The sequence below is a fragment of the Coffea arabica genome, chromosome 6e (genome assembly GCF_036785885.1).
Source record: "Coffea arabica cultivar ET-39 chromosome 6e, Coffea Arabica ET-39 HiFi, whole genome shotgun sequence".
Lineage (NCBI taxonomy): Eukaryota > Viridiplantae > Streptophyta > Magnoliopsida > Gentianales > Rubiaceae > Coffea > Coffea arabica.
This window is the reverse complement of record NC_092321.1, coordinates 164,443-188,815: the sequence shown is the minus strand read 5'-3', so window position 1 is coordinate 188,815 and position 24,373 is coordinate 164,443. Positions and strand designations below refer to the sequence as shown.

Here is a 24,373-nt window from a genome sequence, read left to right as displayed (position 1 = left end):
AAAAGGTTTTCCTTATATCAATTTCAGAACTATGCTTTATGATAAATGGTTATGTGATATCCATTAAGTTCTGACGACAACTTCATTGCCTCTTTCTTTTTCTTTTTTTTTTCTCTCTCTCTTTCTCTTCTTGTTTATTTGTTTGGTGGTTTAAAAAATCAGTTAAAGTTACTCAATCCCTCCCGTGAAATGAATAAAAAATGACCGCATTGCCCGAAACTAGATCTATATATAGGCAGAGTCCAACTCTGGTCAATCAGCTCATGTGTTGGTTAAAAATATATTAGTATCTCTCTCTCTCTATATAAGCTCAGAATGTGACACGGAAGCAGGAACACTAAGGGAAACAGAAGGCTGCTCAGTCAGCATCCGGAACAGAAGGACCCTCACCTCTCTTGTCCTCCATGGAAGTGACCTGGTCAGTCATCAGTGGCGTGATTCCGACCATTAAGCCTCGTTGAATTTACCCCCTCTTTGCCGCTACAGAATTAAGTTGGATAGAACAGGTGAAGGATGAACACGGCATGTGATTAAACATGTATTATGGTCAAATGTAGTAGTATTATGGATTGAAATTCGCACGGGAAAAGGGCGTGGAAGAGAAAAGGTTATCACTAGACACTAAGGATATAATAGCCACTTCGCCGCATAATATGGGTTCAAATTTTCTGGTATGTGAGAATTCTAAAAGTCGAAGAGGGACAAATGAAATTGTTAGAAATTTCATGGAAGGTTATTCCAAATATTAGGGCTCGATTAGAGCTGCGGTGATTAATGAAAAAGGAGGAAACTATTTGTTCGGCCCCTAAACTATTATAATCTCACTCTTTTGGTCCCTCAATAATATATTGTTGTAAATAAACTCCTCAACTAAAATAAGTGTCACATTTAAGGACTTCCGTCGAATTTAATCATTAATGCTGATGATGGAAGAGGGCAAAATTGATCGAACACCAGAATTTTTTTTAATAGTGAAGAGGCGATTTTTGGTTGGTAGCTGAACCGACCTGAATCAGTCCTCTCTGAGATGAGGTGAGGTGAACTCCTGGATCCGAAGTCAACCTCCTTGTCCGAAGTGAATGGCGGGGCTTCTCCCCTGGGATCACTCCGACGATCAAGTTAGTATGAGAACGAGAAACATGCTAGAGTATGAGCAAATGAACAGTGTATGCTTACTTGCTAGGAGTGTATGTGGGGTATTTATAGGAGGGTAGAGGACAGAGCGGAGAGCTCATGCTGGTGGGACCCATTCTCTGGTCATTACGGCTCTGTCCCGTGTCAGGAGGCCTGACTCTGACACTGTAGCCGCCTGAGTGTGATGACGGAGAGTATTGAGCAGGTTCCATTAAGAGTCTCCAGTGCTTTTCAGATAAAGCACTGGACCTGGGTGATGTCAGGGGCCGTGACCTCATCAGCGTGCGGCCGAAGTGGGTGGTGCCGAGGTCACCTACACGATAGGCTAGGGAAGTGGCCGAGCTCAGGGGTTATGCCCAAGATACGGATGAGCTCTGATAAGGGACGAGGTGAGTTCACCTCGGACACGCAGGATGGCCGAGGTGAGCATCCTCAAATAGTAAAGTGTCTAGGGAACCTTCAAGCTATTTTCATTGTCAAGTTTTCGATTTTGTGCAACACTAAATAATGATTCGGCTCCGTCTGGAATTTATACTCTGTTTTTGTGGAAGACTCGTATGAATGGCCATGTCCATGCTGCTGGTTTTTTCTTATGGAAGTTATGTTCTTCATTTCTCAACAAAAATCAGAATCTCTCTCCCAAGACAATAATGCTACTGTAATCATGTGGAAATTTAATGACGCACGCCTGTTCATCTCTCTGAAAATACAGGCAGCTTGTAGCTTGAAAGTGATTTAATAGAAAAAGAAAAAATAGTTATTTTTTAAATATAGGTCAATCCAAGTGGATAGCTTTTTTTTTTTTTTTTTTATTTTAATAACGAGTTTATCATACGCAGCAGCAATCCAAACAACATCGGTAATTTTTGAAAAATTGCTGTAGTAAAATATTTAAAAAAAACACCTCACCTCAGATTTGCAGGCCTTGGTCGTCGTCATGGTTGTGGTCCTCGTCGTCCAATAATAGTCATCATCTCATCATCGTCCAATGACACCGTTGTTCAGTTCAGCCCATCCATTTCACACTTCACACCCCCACTATCCTATCCTATCCACCGCCGCCTGTGGACGCTGTTAGTTGCCCACTCCAGCCACGGCGGTTTGACTTTTGCTTTTCTATTATTAGCTTGGACAAAAAAAAGAAAATACTCCCAATGAAAATAACATTCCTTTCTTTTTTTATTTTTTTGGGTTTTCCGCATCAAATAAACCCCGTCCTTCCCCATTCCCCAAAATATCATCGCCATTCACACACAGTTTCTATCTCAAATTCATTCTGCCCTCCTTGTTTTTCCCAGTTACGAACTCAGCCTCGCCTCCTGGTATGCTTTTTTCCTTTCTTTTTTATCCTTTTTTTTTAAAAAAAAAAAAAATTTTTTTGATAAGTTTAACTGCTGCTGCTCTGGTGATTAATCATCATTATCACTCTATGCTGTCGGAATTTTATTTTGAATGAAAATTTTTTAAGTATGAGTAGTAGCAGTATTATAATAATGCTCTTACTCTTATTTGCTCCACCCCCCAGAATCAGAGCGCTGGCTGCTCTGACTTTCTGCTTCCTTCCATTTTATGTTGTTCTCTTCTACCTGCTGCCTCCTCCTTCTAAGCTAAGGCTCTTAGCTACTAGTAGTGCTGCTACCAACATTGAACAAGTTGCCAATATAAGCTCAGGTTTTCCTTCTTCCCATCACGCCATTCCTAATACTAAATTTGATCGGATCGGATCGGATTACTTTCCTTTACCCTGTTACTAGTAGTATTGCGCTATTACTGATTGACTGCGGTACTTGTATATTGAGCTTTTTCCTATTGACCTATTACTATTTACTGATTCACGCTAGTATTGAGACGGAGACCACGAATTGCTCTTTTTCCTACTGCCCTTCTTCTACTTATTAATTGGATAGCACTTACTATTTTTTTTTTTTTTTTAAGAAAGAAAGTCTTTGCAGACCGTGATATGATGCCATCTTGTATCTGTACTACTAGTATGCTAGTATCAATAGTGTTTGCTGTGTCGCTGTATTGCTGCTGCTGCTGCTCCCCCGGCCTGCTTGCGCTTGCCCAACGTACTCATCCCTCTGAAGGTAAACTTATGCGAGATTTAAATTCTCATTTCTTGGGCATTACGTTGATCTCTTTATCGTTGCAGTCTCGGCCTTGCATGCTATCGCCACCAATCTAATTGATACCAACAATGTTCTCGAGAATTGGAGGAAAGGAGATCCATGCATAACAAACTGGACCGGAGTTCTATGTTTTGATGCATTTGGAGCAGATGGGTACTTTCATGTCACGGTGCTGTATGTTTTTTTCTTTTTTCTTTCTCGCTACTAGTTCCTATTTTTGGTACACTATTTCTTGCAACCTTCAACTGGGCTCTCCTTCTAATGCAGCCTCCTAATGAATAGGAATCTCTCTGGAACTTTAGCCCCTCAGCTTGGTCAATTATCTCAACTTCACATCTTGTGAGTGGCAGTTTTGCTTTGTTACATCTGTTAAGTCTTGCAAATTCCGCTCTAGATTCCCAAACTTTCTGCATAGTCTAACGCTTCACTTTACTTTTCTCCCTTGGTCTGAAGAAACTTTATGTGGAATCACCTGACTGGCAGCATACCTAAGGAGATTGGAAATATTGCGTCGCTGAGACTTCTGTGAGTCCTGACTTCGGATGCTTCCTCTAAAAAAACTACTTTGATCGTCTTCCCTTACAACATTTGCTTTGCCTCTTCATACTAGACACGTGTACTCTGCTTTTCATGCATTTGAGTTTGGTGCCCAGAAACTTAGGCAGCAGGTAGCAACTAATTTGACTGTGTTCAGAAAACTGAAATTTTCAGTTTCAGCTTGGATTATTTGATTTGGCTTTACCTGTGTGAAATGTTTGTAGCTGCTGCTCTCAATGATACTTTGAGTAGATGCTCAGTTATTCTTCATGTTAATATTAATTACACGTAAATTGCAGAGAGTAAAATGATACTTCCCATTCCCTAGCAGAACCTTCTAAGTCATAGTTCGACTAAAACCTAGCTGCCAAAATCTAGCTTGGACCTTGCACCTTCGAGCTTCTTTCTTGTCTGTTAGAAGACGTGCATGGTATCACGGTTTTACTGATGTTCTGAAAATGTATGATCCCTTTGGTGCATAATCAACTGGTTCTTCAAGTATAGGTAGGGCAGTGTCAGATGAATGGGTGCCCCCCTAATTTGATGAAAGTATGTTGTTACTGCAGGCTCCTGAATGGAAACAAATTATCAGGTTCTTTGCCAGATGAGCTTGGCTATCTATCAAATCTGGATAGGTTCCAGATAGACGAAAACCAGTTATCTGGGTCAATACCAAAATCTTTTTCAAATCTGCATCGAATTAAACACATGTGAGCGCTTCTTACCTATTTGTATCTTGAAACCAATATGTTTGGCTCTTCATCTTTGTTAGTAACTTGCATACATCTGACGTGTGCAGTCACTTCAACAATAACTCGCTCAGTGGTCAAATCCCTCCTGAACTTTCTAACTTGACAACAGTTGTTCACTTGTGCGTCAATACTCTCTCTCTCTCTCTCTCTCTGTGTTGGACAGAGTATAATCTGTCTGCTAAAATTTGCTCTTAATGGACTTGTTTAATTTCTACAGGCTTTTGGACAATAATCACCTATCAGGGTATCTTCCTTCAGAGTTTTCCACTTTTCCGCAATTGTCCATACTGTGAGTTTCCACCATCCGATGTAAATGCCATATTCAAAATGATACTCATGCCCTTAAAAGTATTGGCATCTTATTTGTGTTACTTGAATTCTTTATTTTCTGAACTTTATTATGCATGGCATTAGTTGAACCATAATGCATCCAACACTGTTAGCCTTGAGGTCACCTCAGATCATGTTATGTGCTAGATGCAGCTCTGATCAGAAGATGTATCTCTCAAAGACCTCCTCCTTAAGGAGGAAAAGGAAAAGATAGACACTCCTTCTATTATCATGTCATCCTTAATCAAAATAATTTCCTGACTTTTCCAACGTGCCATATTCTTAACATTGACCTGTAAGCTTTCTTTTTCAGTGATAGCAGGCATGCATAGGTTTCTTAGTCCGCTTTCTAGTTCTGTAGTAATGTACTCTGATTGTATTACTTGTCATGTGATGGACTGATTTGTGCACTAACACATCTACATCTATTTATTTTTTTGCTTTGTTCTTGCAGTCAACTTGATAACAACAATTTCAGTGGTGCTGAAATTCCTGCTTCTTATGGAAATCTATCAAATTTAGTTAAACTGTAAGTTCTTCTGCAATGAAGATCTCCTAATTGCGACACTTTTTCCAATTTATTTAGTTAAACAATGTGCATTCATTTAGGCAAGTTCATGTATTAGATCCTTGCTTAGAGAAGCTTCTATAGGTTTTTTTAGCTATGATTAGGTTAAGCCGAAACAACTCAATTGAGAATATTTATGTGCACTTTTTATTGAACCTTGATTCTGTCCATGAGACAGATGTGGTATGTCTTCTTCTTTTTGCATAATTGTTTGGAAGCGCTATCACTATGATGATGGGATGCTAGAGGCTATGAGGTTAATGGGTTCCAGAAAATTTGAACTTGTGCTCTGCAAATACCGCAGGTTATTGTCGCTTGTCCCCCTTAATAGACTTACTTCGGTAGCATGTTTTTTTGCTACTATTTGGAACAAACTTCAAGCACCTTACAAGGCTTGAGACCTGCATGGTGCGGGTTCATATTTGAGAGGATTTTTCCTAGTAAATAGTAAGATAGGGTTTATATTCTGTTACCTAAGAATAAGAACCTTCAAATGAAGTCAGCTGGATCAGTTTTCTTAGTTTAAGTGAACTGATATTTTTTGAACCAATTAGTTATTCAATGTGGCTGAGTATTTGTTTCTAATTCACTGATTGTCCTAAGAATGGTCAAAATAAATTTCAGTTCTTCATCACAGCTTGAATGAAGTCATTAATCAGAGCCTTCTTTTTATCTCCATCTGTGCAGTGGACTTCCCATGCTACTTCCCTGTCAGATTGATCAATTTGACATAGCAATATCTTCAGAGCTATGGCCATAAATTGTATGTGCTGTTGCTCTAAAGAAAAATATACATAAGCTATCTGGACTTTCACCTAGTAATTCATTCAAGGTCTATAAGGATTTCAGACAGCTTCTATGGATGCTGTATATAGACGGGCATCCTTCTTTGATTTGTTTGCACCATGTATATTGGAAGTAAATCCCTATGCTGAGTTTGTTTTCTTGTCTTAAGTTTTTATCATTGTATTGATAATTCTTTTTGTGGACAAGAGAATCACACATGAGGATGATGCTAGAGATCATCCCAGATGTGTCAAACTTCCTTTCATTTTGGTACATGAGATGAGTAGGCCACCTCCAACATTTCCTGCTTACTTCAAGTTGGAAGGTTAATAGCAGGACTAGGAAGATAATCTTAACATGCATTTCTTTTTCTTGAAGTATCTTGTTTTTGTGTATTGGAAGGATTTCTTTATGATTCAGCTTTTCCATTTTGGTAATATATTTGATATATTGAAGGATTTTTCTTGACTTTTGTCCCTTTGTTGCTTATTCAAAAGTAATTTCTTTATCTGTACAAAGCTGCTTTGGACCGTCTCTGTAGTATTGTTTTGTTTTTTTGGACATTTCTCCTAGACTATCACACTTATGTGTATTGCCTGTACGACGAGAAAGAAGATTTAGTGTTTTCATGACATTGCAATAGCTTGTTTTCTGGCTAAAATATTTTAATTGCATCTTTCAGCACAGGTATCTACTGCATTTTGAACAGATGCTATTATTACATTAGTCCAGGAACATCATGTTGTTCCATTAGATCTCACAAATTAGACATCACTGCAAAGTGTTGTTTTGAAGTGTATATAAGAACAGTCTAGGGTATTTTTTGTTTGGGTTGACTTGGCAGTACTTGAACCATTTCTTCTGATGTAACAGAAGTCTCAGAAATTGTAGCTTAGAAGGACCAATTCCTGATCTCAGCTGGATAAAAAATCTGAGCTATCTGTAAGTTTCACAGTTGTCATAGTTTGAAGTGCTTGATTTTTAACTTCCTTGATCTTTAATTGCTTTTTGACTGCAAGTTTCATTTGTTTATTATCTCTGTATGGCTTGTAAACTACTATGGAATATCTAATGACTTACTGGCATTCTACCATTGCAGAGACCTAAGCCAAAATCAGCTCTCTGGGACTATACCACCAAATAACCTGTCCAACAATCTAACCACTATGTATGCAACTCGAGTTGTATTATTTCCTTGTATGGAGTATTACATGGTTATTTTTTGTTGATTTCAGTGAATTGAAAGGAACTTATCCTTTCGGATGGACCAAGTGAATATACATTTGAAACTCAGCATTAAATTAATTGCAAATTTGACTCTACTCTTCTTTTATTTTTAGTTTGTCTCTGTTTCTAGTTATCATAGTATTATTAGATTAATGAGAAGTAATGGTTGTTAAAAATTTCTTGTACAGTGTTCTGTCAGATAATCAGCTTAATGGATCAATTCCTGAAAGTTTTTCCTATCTCCCTCTTCTCCAGAAGCTGTGAGGTTCTTCGACCATGTTACTTTTATTGTTTATGTGTTTCTAGTGACTTTACATATACATACCTTGGAATTACTTATAACATTCAGTAAATCAGTATAAGTTCATAATGGGATTTCTTACTGGCTTTCATGTTGCAGGTCCCTTGATAATAACTTTTTTACCGGTTCAGTTACTGTTGATCTCTGGCAAAACAGATCCTTTAGTTCAGCCGCCAGACTTTTGATGTAAGACCTGGAAGTAGAATAGAAGATTTGCATTGATCTCTGCCATAATTTCCAAGAACTGTAGAGTGAAATCTGAACTTGGGCTTGTCATGTAAATTCCTATCTGACTAATTTTTCTCTATGCACATTGTAATTCCAGTGATGTTCAGAACAATTCACTTTCAAACATTATTGGAGACCTTGATCCTCCTGTGAATGTTATGCTGAGGTATGCTTTGTCTGGTCACTTGGAAGCTGTTCAGCTTTCACATTTTACTGCTCCGCACCTTGTTTGTTATAGTTGTAATCACTAAAACTTATGTTCTCAATTCCTGCTAGTCAGGCTTCTTTGACAAATCTAACAAGTCATGCCATTTTGCTTACTGTTAGACAAGTTCAAGTATCAGAAAAATTTCTTGCATTCATGCTTGTACTTATTTCCTTTGTTAATGCATGGAATGAGTGAGAAATTGAATGAGTCACTATCAATGTATTATATGAAGAAATTGAATTCCTCATTAACATGTTCCTTGTAAAACAAAATTGTAATGGACCGGTTGGGATCAAGGATATAATTTTGGCATTGCTATTGTCTAAGTACTTTAATCCAATTAATCTATGATTTGTGAGCTGTGGACTCAGGTTTGTTATTTTAAGCAGTGACTTTTCAACATTTCGACCTCCTTTTGAAAAGATTCCTTAATAGTTATTTAGGTAATTTTTTAGTATTTAAATAAAAGTCATAACAAGTTAGGAATTTCAACAAATTCTGTGTAATGTGCTGCTGTTGGTGGACATAGTAACTCAGCATGTTATTTCATCCTGAAATGCTTGGAAATTTATCAGTTTTATCTTGTTTGTACAAAGTTTCACGATACATTATTGCTTGATCGTTGTTATTAGACATTAAAAAAAAAAAAATCAAAGAATAGGTTTTCCCGTTCATCTAGACCCCAAAAGCTGTATCTTTCCTTATTGGAAACAATATGCTGAAAATTTGTAAAAGGGTGCGCTAAGAGGATTAATCAATAGAGAGAGTGTGACTTTGAGCTATTTATCATAAAGGGCGTTTTTTTTTATCATTGTACAAAATTTACTGATCAACGTACACTAAAAAATGTACATTTTGTATGCAAATCAGTACACATGCCCTTTATGAATAGTTAATTCAGATCAGTGTCCCTCTTTATCAATGAATCCTTTACAATTTTCCAAAAAAAAAAAAGGTTCAGGATTATGTTCCATGAGATAGTTCATTTTTTTCATTAATCTGGAGGTCTAAACAGCATTTATTTGGCCTCCTGTGAGAAAAAGATTATAGTCCCTTATATCCTGTCACAACTTAAGATTGGGCCCCTCTACCCAATACAGTGTGGTTTTGATTGATGTTCAGCTTTGCTTTGTACGGGTAAACATTAAGGTTTTTACTGCATGATCCTCAAGTGGAGTATTTGCTTCTTAATGAATCTATGCTCCTATACTTGGTTATTGGGCTTTGGTTCTCATTTTGTACACAATATTTGGAAGTGAGACGTGATTCAGAAAATAATTTTTGACTTAAAGAACCATGAAACAAAGTATGAAAGTTGTTTTAGAACTCCCATCACTTGGAATTTCTTTTCATCTTTATAATCCATAACATTAGCCACTGGTGCGGATTGATTGGTAAAGAGATATCTGAAAACAAAATAGAAATGGCCTTTCTCTTGTTAAGGACTGCTTCTCTACATTATAATTGTTTGGGAGATATTAGTAAAATTGTCTTCCTTCACACACTCTATTTCCTATCATCTGGTCATCTCTTAAACTGTAACCCTAAACCTTTTAATCCTGGTTTGCCTAGCGTAAAACTTTTTTTAGAACCATTAGCTTGCAAGAAAGATGTCAATTACTTTAACTAACTTGGGATCTTATCATCTTTTCTTGGTCTTAGTGCTGTTTTTCTTTTCTTCTTCTCTACACTTATCATTTATCAGCTCTTGTCCAGACTGCAAGGTAATCCTGTCTGCAGAAATGCAAATATAAAGAACATCAGCCCGTTTTGCGGACCTGGAGCTGACATAAATGATGTTCCCAGTAATTCAACTAATTCAAACAAGCATTGTCCTATTCAAGCATGTCCTATAGACAATTACTTTGAATATGTTCCGGAATCACCTGTCCCATGCTTTTGTGCATCTCCTCTGAGAATTGGATATCGGCTAAAGAGTCCTAGCTTCTGTTACTTCCCTCCATATGAGTATGCATTTGAGTCATACCTGACAAGTTCTCTCAGTCTCAACCTTTATCAAGTGTCAATTAACTCCTATTCCTGGGAAAAAGGACCTCGTCTGACAATGTACTTGAAGCTGTTCCCTGTGGCTAGTGCTGATCGCTCAGGTTATTTTAACACAAGTGAGATTCTTCGAATCAGGGACATATTCACATCTTGGAAATTTCATGGAAATGATTTTTTTGGACCTTATGAACTTCTCAACTTCACTCTTCTGGGACATTATTCATATGGTAAGCATTCATGCCAATGTGTGCTTCTAGCTAATCTAAAAGCTCATATCACGTGTAATATGTCTAGCATATTTGAACTTATATGGAACCTGACCGCATACGGTTATGTAAGATATCACATGGATATGAATCAAATCTGAAAGACAGCTTTGTGACTTTCAATTCCTATATGTAAAGTGATGACGCAGGCATAAGCTGGTTAGACACATATCCGCGTCTTTGGAAGCCTAAGAATAAAACTAGAGGGTCCTTGGCAAACAAGCAGAAATTTTGGTCTGATTCTTGGAGTCTATGATAGTCATAGTCAATTATCTGTATTTGTTATTTTAGTATTTTCTGTTTTTTAGGAGTATTCTAGAATTTGAGTCTTTATTATGTTAGGTTTATTATACTCGGTAAGTAATTGGAGTGTTTTGTTATAAGGTAACTTCCTACAAGTATTATAGTTCTAAGACAAATTAAATTTTCTGAAGGAGTTTAGAGATAGGAGAATTTTCAGGAGAGGTTTTAGGAAGTTTTTAATTATAAATACTTATGTGTTCCTACGTTATTATGGACAGGGAATTGATGAAATAAAATTTGAGTTTAGTTGATTAATTGTTTCCTTTCTTCTTCCTCTCTTTTCTTCCCAATTTACTGTTCACAGGTGCCGGTCATACCCCTAAACAAACCATGATTTCTCATTCTTCCGCTAGTGCTAATAAGGCAAGATCTAACCCATTTTGTCCTACATCATAAAGCTAAATGCTGGAAGTGTAATTGGCAAAGCAATTAGTTTTAGCTGGTGATATTCATTGGTTTGCCAAGTAATTACTACACCTTCATGCTCTTGAAGGTTGTTTCAGCTTCAGATTTAGTACTATTATTAGCACTGTATAAGTTTCTTATTTTCATTTCTAAGCTACAGATAGTTTTCGAGGCAAATGACATAGAAATTGTAGGCAAAACTTGTTTCCCAGGATCTGCACTAAACTGCTATTAAAAATGTATTGGTGGTGGATGGTGGTGCATAAGCTGGCATTGAAATGCACATTAGGCAAGAGGAAATATGATATAGCAGAGGATCATGTACCATATGAAATGCTATGTCTGTGACTTGCAGCACCACTTCTTCTAGGCATCCAATGTTAATTACCATAAAATACAAAAAGCTAAAACGTCTCTGCAATACTAAGTGACTTTGTATTAACATTCATCTGTGCTGCAAACATGTAGCACAGCTGAAATCCACCTTTCACAAAAAAGGTGTAACACAACTGAAATTCACCTTTCACCAAATGCTACACTACATTTTCATTTTGATATTTTTCACATAATTGTTAAACTTTTGACTGTAGTTGAAGTTTCACTGGTGTGCGTTGCAATTGGACCTTATATTGCACCTACATTTGATATCTTAATAGCAGGAAGTTGATCGTAACAATTGATGTAGTCTTAACTTCTTTTGCTGCAGTGAATTCTGAAACCAGCGGTAATAGCATGAGCAAGGGTATTTTGGTTGCAATTGTGCTTGCTGCAGTTGTCGTTGCAGTTAGCATCTCAGCAACTATTACAGTTTTTGTCACTAAAAGACACAAAAGATACCAGCTTGCACCATCAAGGAGACGTTTATGTTAGTTCTCATATTCGATGTTCTTCTTCCCATTGAATGTAAATCTCTCTCAAAAAATTTATGAAAACTATTTCTATTTTTCTTGAATTTCAGCCTCTAAGCTTTCTATAAAAATAGAAGACGTTAAAAGCTTCACCTTTGAAGAACTGGCACTGGCAACAAACCATTTCAGTAGCTCAACTCAAGTTGGCCAAGGAGGTTATGGGACAGTTCATAGAGGTACTTTAGCGGATAATACTATTGTAGCCATCAAGCGTGCAAAAGAAGGATCATTACAGGGTCAGAAGGAATTCTTAACAGAGATTGAATTGTTATCGAGGTTACATCACCGGAATCTTGTTTCACTGCTTGGGTACTGTGATGAAGAAGGGGAGCAGGTAAATAGGATTGGTGAAGGAAAGGTTCTTGAAATCATTTGCTAGTGTTTCATTTATTTTTATATTGTTCCTGATAGGACATTTTAAGGCCTAGGATAATTCTTTCCCTTGGGTGCACAAATTATGTGATATCCTTCTCTCTCTCTCTCTCTCTCTCTCTCTCTCTCTGTGCACGCACACGCAAGCATGCACTTGAGTTTTTGTTTTCTTACTGATGGGCAAAGGGAGGATTCTATGTGGAAAAACAGATGGTAAATCATTCTTCTTCACTGCTTGGGTTTTTTGAGGATTTGTTATAGCAAATATCATTTTGTTCTCTTTTTTTTTTTTTTTGGCTTACAGATGCTTGTTTATGAGTTCATGCCAAATGGAGCATTGCAGGACTGGCTTTCTGGTATTGAGTTGAGTTCATGTTTTTCTCACATTTGAGCTTTCTCATTTGAATCTGTTTGTCACGTCATCCAGTAATTCCTTAGTGGCTCAATTCTTTCATGTCACAGCAAAATCTGGGAAAACGCTAAATTTTGGAGCTAGATTACGTATTGCATTAGGTGCAGCTAAGGGAATCCTTTACCTTCATACTGAAGCTAATCCACCCATATTCCACAGAGATGTTAAAGCCAGCAACATTCTTCTTGACTCTAAGCTCACAGCTAAAGTTGCTGATTTTGGACTTTCACGACTTGCACCGGTAGTGGATGATGAAGGGGCTTTGCCAGAACATGTTTCAACATTTGTCAAGGGAACACCTGTAAGTCTGAGTCTTCTCTCTCTCTCTCTCTCTATATATATATATATATATATGCTGCATTCGTGTATTTTGTGTGTGGGAAGTGGAGCTGGTATACCAACATCTGCCATCATAAGTATGTTTATCTGGCTAATCACATGACTTATACTGTTCCATAATAGGTCCATTACTAGGGATGGAGTTAAATATTGCATAACTGGACCTTAATTCGACATCACTAGGTTTTCTCACAAGTGAGCGGATATTGCAAATAATTTCCTCTAGAGTTAATTCTGGTGTTCAGCACTCAATAATTGTACATACACCACATTTCCAACTAATATCTTGTAGCTGGGTTAAAATTCAACTGTTAGTGTTCCGTTATTAGAAAACAGCGTATTAAGTATAACCATTGGGTTGGGAAGAAGAAAAGGAGAGAGTGAGAACAACTCCACAAGTTAAGCAGGAGATCATATTTGTTCTTCTTCTCTTCTGTTGGGGCTTGGTGGGTTGGAGGAAAGAAGAAAGAGATGAAAGGATTGTATAACTATATTCCAGCACAGTTTTATAAAGAATGATCTGCTAAACCAGATAAAGCCTGGCATCACCAAGAACAGATAATTGAAATTTTTTTCCTACTGCCCTTAGAAGTTTTAACGATAAATGTCTACTAGCATTAGTAGGATTAGTAAGAGACAGCAGGATAGGTTGACTATTGACTCAAATTCCAGGAAAGAGAATTTGGATTCTCCGGGTCTTATATTAGACCCTACAAATTTTGGACACCGCCATGAATGTCTAACGTGATTTTATGTGCAGGGTTACCTTGATCCTGAATATTTCTTGACACGTAAGCTGACAGATAAGAGTGATGTTTATAGCCTTGGAGTTGTATTTTTGGAGATTTTGACAGGAAAGCAACCAATATTGCATGGCAAGAATATTGTCCGTGAGGTAATTTCTTAGGGAGCCTTAGCTGCTACTTTCTTTGCTATGGCGCTATTTTCTCTAATCCGATCTGGATATAGGTTCAAGTAAATTTGGTGGGTATGTGCCAATATTTTATGGTTTCATTCCAAACCCTATTCATTGACATGACTAGCTGCCCACTTCGTTTGAAAATAATGACACAGAGAAAAATGTCTCTGGAACTAAAACATTCTATGTCAGGTAAATTTGGCTCATCAATCAGGTGCAGTGTTCTCCATAATAGACACCAGAATGGGATCTTACCCCTCTGAATGTGTGGAAAGGTTTATTGCATTGGGTCTCAAGTGTTGCCAGGACAAACCAGAAGACAGGCCATCAATAGTAGATGTAGTGAGGGAGCTGGAAAATATTCTTCGGATTATGCCAGAAACTGGAGTTGATTCATCAGAGTCAAGATCCAAATTCTTCAGTGAATCAGTATCACCTTCCTCGCTGTCAGCTAACACAAGCAGGGACTTGTATGCGTTGTCGAGCACTTCGGGAGGTGGCCTTATCACCGAGGCATCACTCTCTGTGACACCACGATGACACTTCAAATGTACAGAAGATTGGTAGTATAATGTGAGTGTTCTTTGTAACTTATTGACACGATGGTCTTTCCTCCTGAACTGTTTCATTTTTTGGCCGGTGTATTTTGAGGAGCGGTCCATTAGGTATTTGAACTCGTCAAGTTCACTTTAATTCCTTCTTGCAATTAATTTCTCATTCTATCATCTTCAGAAATTCTCAGCAAAAGATGTCACCCAAAATCTATTGGTCGCTAAAAACTAAACTTTGTTTCAATTTTCATGGCATATCAAGTCGTAGATACACATCATCATCCTGAGAGTCCAGCAAATAAAACATACTACCAAAAACATAGCTGAGGTCTCCAGCAAATAAAACATGCTACCAAAAACATAGTTGAGGTCTCCGTGATATTTCAGGACATGAAATAGACGCCTCTAAACATGGATCTCGTGGAACTTTGATTATCTTTCCTTCTACAGTTTCTGTTTTATTTCTTTCCTTGGTCCTGCTAGACGTCTAACCTGGTAAATCATCAAAACCGAAGCAAACGATTTGTAATTCAGGTTCCTAGGTATGTAGTAGAAAAGAACCAAATGGTTTGTAAATTGTATGAAGTAGAAAAGTTGCACTTGCAGGAGATGATCAATCATGTCAAAGCTAAAAAGACCACGCAGGGATGCAGAAGACATCTTTGACATGGATGGAACCAAGCAGTAACTAATTTGCAAGAAACGAATATCAATCGCAATTTGAACCTGTGTTGATGCGGCCGTATCAATTGCTATGTTTGGCTGATTTTTGGGCCTCATAATGCTGGTTGCAAGAGAAATCTTGGCATAAGAATAGTAGTAGTATCAAAGACTACGAAGAAAAGGCTGAACTCAGTGCTGAGACCGTAATTTGCAGCCTCAGGGGTACATGATCGATTAAAAACAAATAGTACAATGCAAGTAAGGCAGTCGAGGATCCAAAGTAGCGGGAGGGGGAAAAAAAAGACGAGGAATTGACAACCATCTTTGAATTCATAAACAAAACAAACTTGTCATTTTTATGGATAGACACGAACTACTAATGATGATAGGAAAAATCCTCAACTGCGAAAAAAGGGAATTGGCTGGGCAGCTAAAAAAATTACTTAGAAGGAAGCAGACACATTATTATTAGTGCTAGTGCTAGTACTAGTATTGTTTTGCTTCTGTTCCTGTTCCGTCATTGATCAACTTGACTTTGTCAGCAGGCAGAGCATCTCCAGCTGCAGCACCACCTTTCCGGGCACCCACCTCCTCCTCCTTGACTAGTTGTTGTTGTTCCTGTTCCAGCTCAGCAGCAGTGGAAGACGAAGGAGGAGGAGCAGCAGCAGCCTGTGATCCTGTTAACCTGGCCAGTACGACAAAAGACATTCCTCCAAGAACATTGTTTAAGCACCTCAAAACGACGATGGAACTTTTGAAGAGAAAAGAGGGAAGGCTCGTGGCAAGCAGAAACTCGATGCCGTTGAGGGTTTGGTATCTAAAGTTACTGCTGACGCCCATGTGAACGGCCCAGGTGAGAGCGTTCAAAAGCGTCGGAGGAGGCTTGTTGGGAGTCTGAAAATTGGGATCCATCTTCTTCCTCATCTTAATCAGGGCATTGGAGATGACAGTTCCCACGAGTCCGGCGGCGAAACCCACAGCTGCAAAGAGGGTGCCTTTGTACACAAAAGTTCCCATCCGACTCAACACGCCGTAAGCTCCCGGCTCGAACATGTGACTGGGAGGACAGGAGGCGAAAATAGAGGGGAGACGGCCAGAAGAAGGAGCGCCCCCAACCCCTGCGGTGGGTGCCAAGAGATACATGAGCACGAAATTGAGAATGGAGCCGACGACGAGGGTGGAGAAAACGAAATCCAGCTCATTCAGGCCGAAATTAGGACGAGATGCCATGTCCCCAAGCACGCAGGCTGTCACCCCCACCAACTCCTCCATGAGTACCTTGAAAGGGAACTGCGGATCTGCCGCCACCCGCGATCTCCAGCCGCTGAGAAAAGCCCCGATGGGTCCGAATCCGGCATCATCATCAGAGGAGGAGTTGGAAGGTGATGATGAAGAATCGGACTCATCAGGGGGGCCGCCGCCGCCGCCCAAACCCCGGTTGCCACCGATGCTGCCGCTATCACCGCCGGCGGCAAAGGCGGGTGGAAACCTGGGCTCCCTAGAGGAGGAGGCGTATAATTGCAAAGCAGATTGAGAAGGGGAGGAGATAGCAGAGGAGGAATTAGGACAAGTAGGAGGGAGGGGAAATTTGGGGGCTGGAAAGAGGAGATGATTAAGGCGATTGTTATGAAAATGGGCGGGAAGCGGAGAGTAGCGGAGCTGAGCCATGGTGGCCATTTCCGGCAAGCAGGGGGTTTGGGTGGGGGGGGGGAGGCTTTCAAGACAAGACTTCCCCAAAACCCCGTCCAGGCGTCCCACCCTCTCTCTGCCCGTTCGCCGTACCAATCCAAAAAAAAAAATTCAAAAAAGAAAAAAGTCGATGCTGCTGTTGAGGAGAGCCTGGAGAGGAGAGTTGATACTAGTAGCCGGAACGGAAGGTAGGTAGGTATGTGCAGTTTTTAGTTCTTTCACTTACTTGTGACTAATTTTATGCAAATAATAATTAATAATAATAAAGGAGAATGTATCTGTACCAGTGACCAGTGACCAGTGACTAGTGACTAGTGAGGGGGCAAAAAAAAAAGAAACACGGTGCTTGGTTGGAGGGTATAGGAATCAAGAATTGGATTGAGTCCCAAAATTGTTGCTTGGCTAATGGGTATGAATTTTGAAATCTTGGAATGAATCATGAAAAATCAGCCACTCTCAATCCCCAACTAGATTGGAGGGTTTTGATGAATCCCACATTTGATTCCAAAATCTTTAAAAAAAAAATTATTTTTGGGATTTTTTTTAAAATATATACTGGCTCTGTTTCTATATATTAATATTTATTCATTTATATATATAATATTTTTTATTTCAATTTTTTATTTCTATAAATATGTATATTAAATATATATTAATATACATATATAAAACAAAATCGAAATATATATTTATATAAATATAAATATATTTATAAATATATATAAATATATTTTAAACAAAATATTTATATTTATATATAAATATATATATTTATTTCAATTGATATATTATATATAATATACATATTAATATTAATATACATAATTGAAATATACATATTAATATTAATTTAATTTATATATATAACAAAATATAAATATTAATTGAAATATACATATTAATATATGTTAATATACATATTATAAAACAAAATTGAAATAAATATATTTATATATTTATATAGATATATAAATATAAATATATTTATAAATATATATAAATATATTTTAAACAAAAATATTTATATATAAATATATAATATTTATTTCAATTGATATAATATATATAATATACATATTAATATACATAATTGAAATATACATATTAATATTACTATAATTTATATATATAATATAAATAATTGAAATATACATATTAATATACATATTATAAAACAAAATTGAAATAAATATATTTATAAATTTATGTAAATATATATAAATAAATATATTTATATATTTATATAAATATATTTTAAACAAAATATTTATATTTATATATGAATATATATATATATGGTGGATGGGTATGTGGGATAAGCATTTGAACGAGGAAGAAGAAAGATATGAAAAGAAAAAAAAATTAAAGATAAAAATTTGATTATTAAATTTGATACCCATTCCTTACCAATATTTACCAAGCACCCCCATTTGTAATCATATCTTTGTCCAAAATCCATACTAAGTTTTTTTGTATAATTCCAATTACAATTACAATTTCAATTCCTAAACTTGAACCAAGCGCCCCCTTACTACTACTGACGAGTTAACCCTAATAGCAGTATACTAAAAAAAGATTAAAATTAAGGAAATGGAAAGGAAGAAGGAAAAATATTACTTAGTACTAATAAATATATAGTCAGTGTAAGGAAGGAAGGAAGGAAAGAAAGACAGAGTAGTAATAATGAATCAAGGAATCTTAAAACTCTAAGGACATATATGTGTTGGCTGGCGGCCGGCCGGCCGGCCCGCTTTTCTTTGTATCCATCGGAAGTACGAAGGAGTATATGTTATTGACAATCATATGCTGTTGGTGGTTTCTTGCTTCACGCCTTTCTTTGACTTCCACGTGCTACTGCTACCACATCATTTTCTTTTTCTTTTTCTTTTCCTCGCCTTGCCCTTGGGTTGGGTCCCAACCTCCTCCTTGTTTTGTAGTATAATAAATAAATCCAAGTACTACTACTTCTTCTACTTTCTGTTGTAGCCTCTACGGTGAGGAGTGTTGTTGGGGTAGTAGTAGGCCAACATATGATATCGGGCCAATTCAATATTACATAAGTAGTAGCCTCCGCTGGTAACTCGTTCCACCCCCAAACCCAACCCAACTATTCTCCTCATCCTGCTCAAAAGCCCAATAAAAGTGAAGCGGGCCAATTCAATTATTGATGGGTCCGTCTAGTTGCCAAAGCCATCCCATCCATCCCCGCTCTTTCTTTCTCTATAACACAAATCATTTAAGTCAGTCAATCATCTGATTTGATTTGGACCAAAACCAAACTGCCACATTACCCAATCCTCAATGATAATATGAATTGATTGAAGAACCGCGAGCACACTACACCACTGTAATTACATCTGACTTCCAATCCATGATCAACCGCTTATATGATAGTCCTTGGTCAATTGTTAATACAAACTAACTAAAACTAAAATTCATTCAAAAACTGAAATCAATCATGCTCCCCTCATGCAAAAGCATCAAAATATCAACAAAACCCTGGTTCATCTACAGATTACTTCCCCAAAACAGAAAGAAATAAAAAAAAAAAAACTCGATCGATGCTCCCCAATACACCAAATGTAAATCTCCCCCAACATCATTCAGCATATATTTAAGTATCAACAGAATACAATTATATAACCATTGGAAGAATGTCAAGGAAATACCTACAAGCCCCAACCCACTTTCACAGTTCGTGCTGAACCAATAATTATCACATATTTCACACTACAAAATATTAACACAAGAATAAATCCAATGAATTGAAGCTTACAACAACTTATACCACAAAAAAAAAAAAAAAAACCTAACTCAAAAGGCCAACTGTATAAACCAATTTCTGTTTCTCCCTTTTCCACCCCTACTCCAACCCCCTCTCGTCCTGTTTCTGTCTCTGTTTTATCTTCTTCAGTAAATAATAAATAGAAACTATTATTTAAAAAAAAAAAAAATCCAGCCAAAAACGCATGTCTGCAAATACCCCCTTTGTCTGTTCATATGAATTCTTCACTTAGGTAGCTGCGCATTGAGCCATAAGGAGACTTGACTGCCACGAATTGTATATGTTCAGGCATAACTCTGCAGATTAGAGGTCAACAGAAAGTAGTACTTCAATGAAGCAGCAGATACAACTTTTCAACGCCCAGTTTTGGGACGTTTCATTCCACTAGTATTGAAAGGTGACACGCTGCCACTTGGTCCTGGACTCTCTTCTCTAAAATTTGAGTTCAGCATGGCCAGTTCACGAAGCTGCTGCCTCTTTATATAGTCCTGAGACTCATCCTGCACGAAAAAGAATATAAGGTAGTTAACATCAATTATCTCAGGTAGTTAACTTATGCAATTCTGAAGAAAATGTATGTAGCATACCACGGGCTTGAGTAATTCCTCTATTATTTCTTGTGCCTGTCTCAGTCTTATATCAACGACGTTAGCTGGTAAATCAGCCTCAATCAGGATATGAAGCGGCTCGTTGAGGTGCTCGTAACCTGGTCTTCCCCGCAGCTTCTCTTCCTTGAAAATAATGAGCGAAAAAACGTTCAAACCAAATACATGTCACTTGAAAGAAGTACACCAATTGCCGATTATCACATTTCAGCTTCTTCACTGATGAACACTTTTGTCTTTTTTTTTTTTTTTGGGGGGAGGGGGGGGATGATGTAAGGGAAAAAGATCTAACAGAATATCATGAGAAGTAATACTGAACAAGACAACATCAAATATGGGGCTACCTTATCTGGATCCTTTATTGACCCTTTTCCTCTGATATATACACGACACCCTGTAGTCGCTTCAACCCGTTTCAGTGAATTACCTCTGGGGCCCAAGAGCCGGCCAACAAAATTGAACTACAAACAATAGAGAAGTAGGTAGCTCAATAACTATTCCAGTTATTAACAAGCAAGTAAAATATACCAGAATAAGGATAAATTTTACATTTGGATAATTGTCTACAGGAATTTCCAGGCGCAAAATTCGCTTCACAGTAAATGAACTAGGACTTGCCGGGGCACCTTGCCAGTCCATCGTCATTCCAGGGGTTCCACTGAGTCTCTGCCACAGGAAGCAAAGCTTGTATCTCAGTCCAATCCCTATTTTCCCTTAAACATGCAACAGAGTCATGCACATAGAGACACAAAACCTATATCCACGCATATTGAGTAATAATACATGTGAAGAACAGTCGTCACATGACAGGACAACTTTAGGCAATGACAAAAGGATTGAGGAATTCACTACTACTACAACTGCCGAAAGCAATTTGTACCAGAACTACTGCTTGCAATTTCTTTTCTTACCAATACAAGGCGAGTACATAAGCAAAAAAACTATGAACTAACCCCCTAGATCGTGTTCGGTCAACCATTAAAATTACAACTTAGAAGTAAGAACCCCATGTCACAGATAAAAGAGGGTATTACAATCCACAATTAACCTAACCACTAAGCCACTATCAGGAAAACCAGAACACAAGGCTTTCTCAGTGCTTCAGACCAGATGTGAATTCCCGATGATTGTATAGTCTCGCAGAACATTCTTAGTACCCAACGAGTAAAAGCTTTTCCACCTTGAATTCTTTAAGAAAGGCTTTTTATACAAGCTCTACTGACTACTTTCCCATCGCAGGGGTGATATATAATGCAAGTAGCAATTGCAAGAAGCGGTTTCTCTTTTCCAAGACCATATATCTTCTTGATTCACTAGTGGCCAGATCATAGCCCTATGAAGAGCAAGCATGACGCATTTCCTCGTATCCATGTTTACAAATGTATACACATATCAAATATCGATGATTTTTCATGCATTTAGAATGTAATATGAAGGCCCATACACATAATAAGTCTTAAATTTGTTGGAGGATTGACAATTACGGACATCCAGCAATAGGATGCTTCCCCCTTTCAACCACTTCAATATATCTGCTCATTTCAGCAGTAGGATGAAACCTTGAAAGGTCATGCTATATTACATATGTAAGTTAAATCTTCAGTTAGATAGAGCAGACCACACTCGTCTGTGCTTTTTTTATTTTTATTTTTATTTTGTTTTGCTCAAGGCTCAGAGGAAAACAATTGTAGAATTCATGATGGCTAACTTGTTTGAGAGTGCAGTCAGTGTACCAAGCACAACAATGGCAATGCTCCAGTGCACTCTATGCTCATTTAAGTTTGGCATAAAATATGAACTTTAATCTCTGAGTTTCCGCATACCCAAAAAAAAATAGCCTTCAGAGGGGACCAATTTCCTCCCCCCTTTTCCAGCTGTTATATTTCTTTTTAAAAAATTAAGTCATTGCCATGTTGCATGATGAAAAGTTTTATTTCAAAAGCCATTTGCTTTAAATTGACTTTAGAATAACTGTCTATCTAAAAAAGCGCTATAACATAATTAACTTTCAAAGTCAGAAACTAGGTTGTCAGCCATGATTGTTGTTATCAGACTTAAATGAGGCGTTTAGTGTAATGAGTTCTGTTCTATCCTCCTCCACTGTAGTGTTTGTGGTTGTTCTCTAAGAACGATTTTGATTATGTAGGAATTTTAGTAGCGCATGCAAAGAAGGAGGCAGCTAACGGAACAACAAGATCTAAAGTTAACATTCAGTACCCTCTGGAAAGATTAAAGTCGGAAAAAGTATTAGATGAAAAGAAACTAGAAACTGCTAGAGAGTTCAAAAGAACCGGATTAAACAACAGATATACCTCCTGAGGAAGTCCATTCCAACCAGCAATTCCTGTTCCAGCTACATTTGACATAAGATTCGAAGAAGCCATGGGACTGGGACTTCTATGTCGCAGTCTGTCAAGATCACCAAAACCTTGGTTTGGCATCATCCCCGAAACCCGTAAGATTTCTGAAAGATTAAAAGTTTATTGGAATATTATATTAACGCTCAAAATCAGTAAGAAAACCAAAAAGCCTCAACAACAACTAACCAGTTGCATCACAAGAATGATACGGAGATACTAGACTACACCAAGAAGATTTAATATGCAGTTGAAGCATGTAGCATATTGGAGGAAAAATTTTAAATGCCACACAGGAATCAAAAAGATCATCAGTTCCAATACCTCCAAAGAAGTAGGTTGATGACTACAACAATCAAGCAACTGGTTTTGGAACATGCTTCAAAGATGGCTATATCTCAAGACGAACTTCTTTGAAAATGAGATGAGCCTAAAGTTGTCTTCTACATATATTTTTTAAGAATGAATGGTCTAAACCATGCTTTTATTTGCCTTCATAATAAGCAATGCCTAAAGTTATCAAATCCAATAAAAGACATTTGCTCTGAATACTGAAACAAGAAATCATCAGGTGACTATTTGTTTTCAGAAAATCAAGAGGATACAAATATTGGCATTTTGTTTCTTGTTCAAGTATTTAATACTCCACTCCACTCCACTCTTGCAACCCAAAAGGAACGCTTTGGGAAACTAGCAGTTTTCTACAATACCCCAAAATCATCAGGTGACTATTTATTTCCACAATGCATCTCAAAGAAGTAAAAAACATAGGAAGAGACACAGGTATAATGGCGGGCAGAGGCATAATCCTTGAATGCAAAAGAAATCTCAACTTAGAAAGCCAAATTCGAACATCAAACAGTCATTTACATGGAAAAATAAGTCAAGTGGATCTAAAATGTAGATTCTAATCACAAGCCATCGCCCCCATAGACCCAAATGCAGTTAGAAGCCAAAGAAACCAGAGAACCTAGATCTAAAGATACAACAAAACACCCCAGATACAAAAGGGGGGAGGGGGGGGGGCAAAAAATGGAAAAAGAAAAAACTGGACCTTGATTCAAGAGTCTGCTACATATGGGAAGAACTTGCATGAAAGGTCCAAGCTTTTGATGCTCCGCCAACAGCTCTGACAAGTACTGATTACTGAGATGCGTCCACCAAGACGATACACAGACAAATAAAACTCCACATCAAAATCAAAAAACAAAAAACTACACACACAAACATATGTATATTCATAAAGGAAAGAAGCAACCTCGTCGAAATATATAATTCTGAAATGGAAAGAAAAAAGTTCCGGAACAACCATTAAATCGAAAATAAAAAAAAAAGAAGATACTGGAAGAGAAGAGTAGAAGGGGCAGACCTGTCAACATCAGAGTTAGTTCTAATCTGCGGAGATACAGCTCTGGCAGGTGAGAAGTTGGGATTGTACAGACCCGACATAGCTTGATGCTGCTGCTGCTGCCGCTGCTGGAAGTTTTGAGGAATGAAAATGGTTTGCTTCCAGGGTTTTAGTTACAGTCGCTCGCCAGTCGCCCGAGAAATGGGTTAAAAAAATATAATAATAATAATAAGTAGAGGAAAAT

General features: G+C 37.6%; 3 protein-coding genes across 19 annotated transcripts; 1 reads left to right on the top strand and 2 right to left on the bottom strand.

Moving 5' to 3' along the window:
- The first annotated feature begins 2,141 nt into the window (after positions 1-2,141).
- Positions 2,142-14,856, top strand: LOC113696146 (probable LRR receptor-like serine/threonine-protein kinase At1g06840). Of its 17 annotated transcripts, none has more exons than XM_072054147.1 (23): positions 2,153-2,456; positions 2,747-2,805; positions 3,074-3,221; positions 3,287-3,437; positions 3,531-3,602; positions 3,717-3,788; positions 4,367-4,510; positions 4,600-4,671; positions 4,770-4,841; positions 5,337-5,411; positions 5,629-5,754; positions 7,110-7,178; positions 7,336-7,404; positions 7,652-7,723; positions 7,864-7,950; positions 8,090-8,158; positions 9,917-10,434; positions 11,888-12,046; positions 12,140-12,423; positions 12,766-12,817; positions 12,900-13,174; positions 13,973-14,107; positions 14,324-14,856. In XM_072054147.1, the coding sequence occupies exons 3-23, from the start codon at positions 3,095-3,097 to the stop codon at positions 14,669-14,671; spliced, it is 3,048 nt and encodes a 1,015-aa protein (XP_071910248.1). In that variant the 5' UTR covers positions 2,153-2,456; positions 2,747-2,805; positions 3,074-3,094; the 3' UTR covers positions 14,672-14,856. The 17 variants fall into 17 exon arrangements, 14 of the variants coding, with proteins under 14 accessions (XP_071910251.1, XP_071910240.1, XP_071910242.1 ...); XM_072054146.1 differs by having other exon boundaries at positions 3,070-3,221; XM_072054145.1 differs by having other exon boundaries at positions 2,660-2,805.
- Positions 14,857-15,529: 673 nt separating this feature from the next.
- Positions 15,530-17,271, bottom strand: LOC113696148 (protein RETICULATA-RELATED 3, chloroplastic-like). Its single transcript, XM_072054151.1, has one exon. It carries the CDS (start codon positions 17,020-17,022, stop codon positions 15,832-15,834), a length of 1,191 nt encoding a protein of 396 aa, XP_071910252.1. The 5' UTR covers positions 17,023-17,271; the 3' UTR covers positions 15,530-15,831.
- A 2,735-nt stretch (positions 17,272-20,006) lies between these two features.
- Positions 20,007-24,348, bottom strand: LOC140009242 (KH domain-containing protein At2g38610). Its single transcript, XM_072054137.1, has 7 exons — positions 24,151-24,348; positions 23,836-23,927; positions 22,737-22,888; positions 20,974-21,090; positions 20,769-20,885; positions 20,407-20,550; positions 20,007-20,319 (listed from the first exon to the last, which is right to left on the bottom strand). Exons 1-7 carry the CDS (start codon positions 24,228-24,230, stop codon positions 20,173-20,175), a joined length of 849 nt encoding a protein of 282 aa, XP_071910238.1. The 5' UTR covers positions 24,231-24,348; the 3' UTR covers positions 20,007-20,172.
- Positions 24,349-24,373: the final 25 nt, after the last annotated feature.

Coding starts and splice junctions, on each gene's coding strand:
- LOC113696146 (XM_072054138.1), top strand. CDS start 2,289: ATGAAAATAACATTCCTTTCTTTTTTTATTTTTTTGGGTTTTCCGCAT. Junction 3,603..3,716: donor TTATCTCAACTTCACATCTT/GTGAGTGGCAGT, acceptor CTTGGTCTGAAG/AAACTTTATGTGGAATCACC. Junction 4,511..4,599: donor CTGCATCGAATTAAACACAT/GTGAGCGCTTCT, acceptor TGACGTGTGCAG/TCACTTCAACAATAACTCGC.
- LOC113696148 (XM_072054151.1), bottom strand. CDS start 17,022: ATGGCCACCATGGCTCAGCTCCGCTACTCTCCGCTTCCCGCCCATTTT.
- LOC140009242 (XM_072054137.1), bottom strand. CDS start 24,230: ATGTCGGGTCTGTACAATCCCAACTTCTCACCTGCCAGAGCTGTATCT. Junction 22,889..23,835: donor TAGCAGACTCTTGAATCAAG/GTCCAGTTTTTT, acceptor TTAATCTTTCAG/AAATCTTACGGGTTTCGGGG. Junction 20,551..20,768: donor CAATAAAGGATCCAGATAAG/GTAGCCCCATAT, acceptor ATTATTTTCAAG/GAAGAGAAGCTGCGGGGAAG.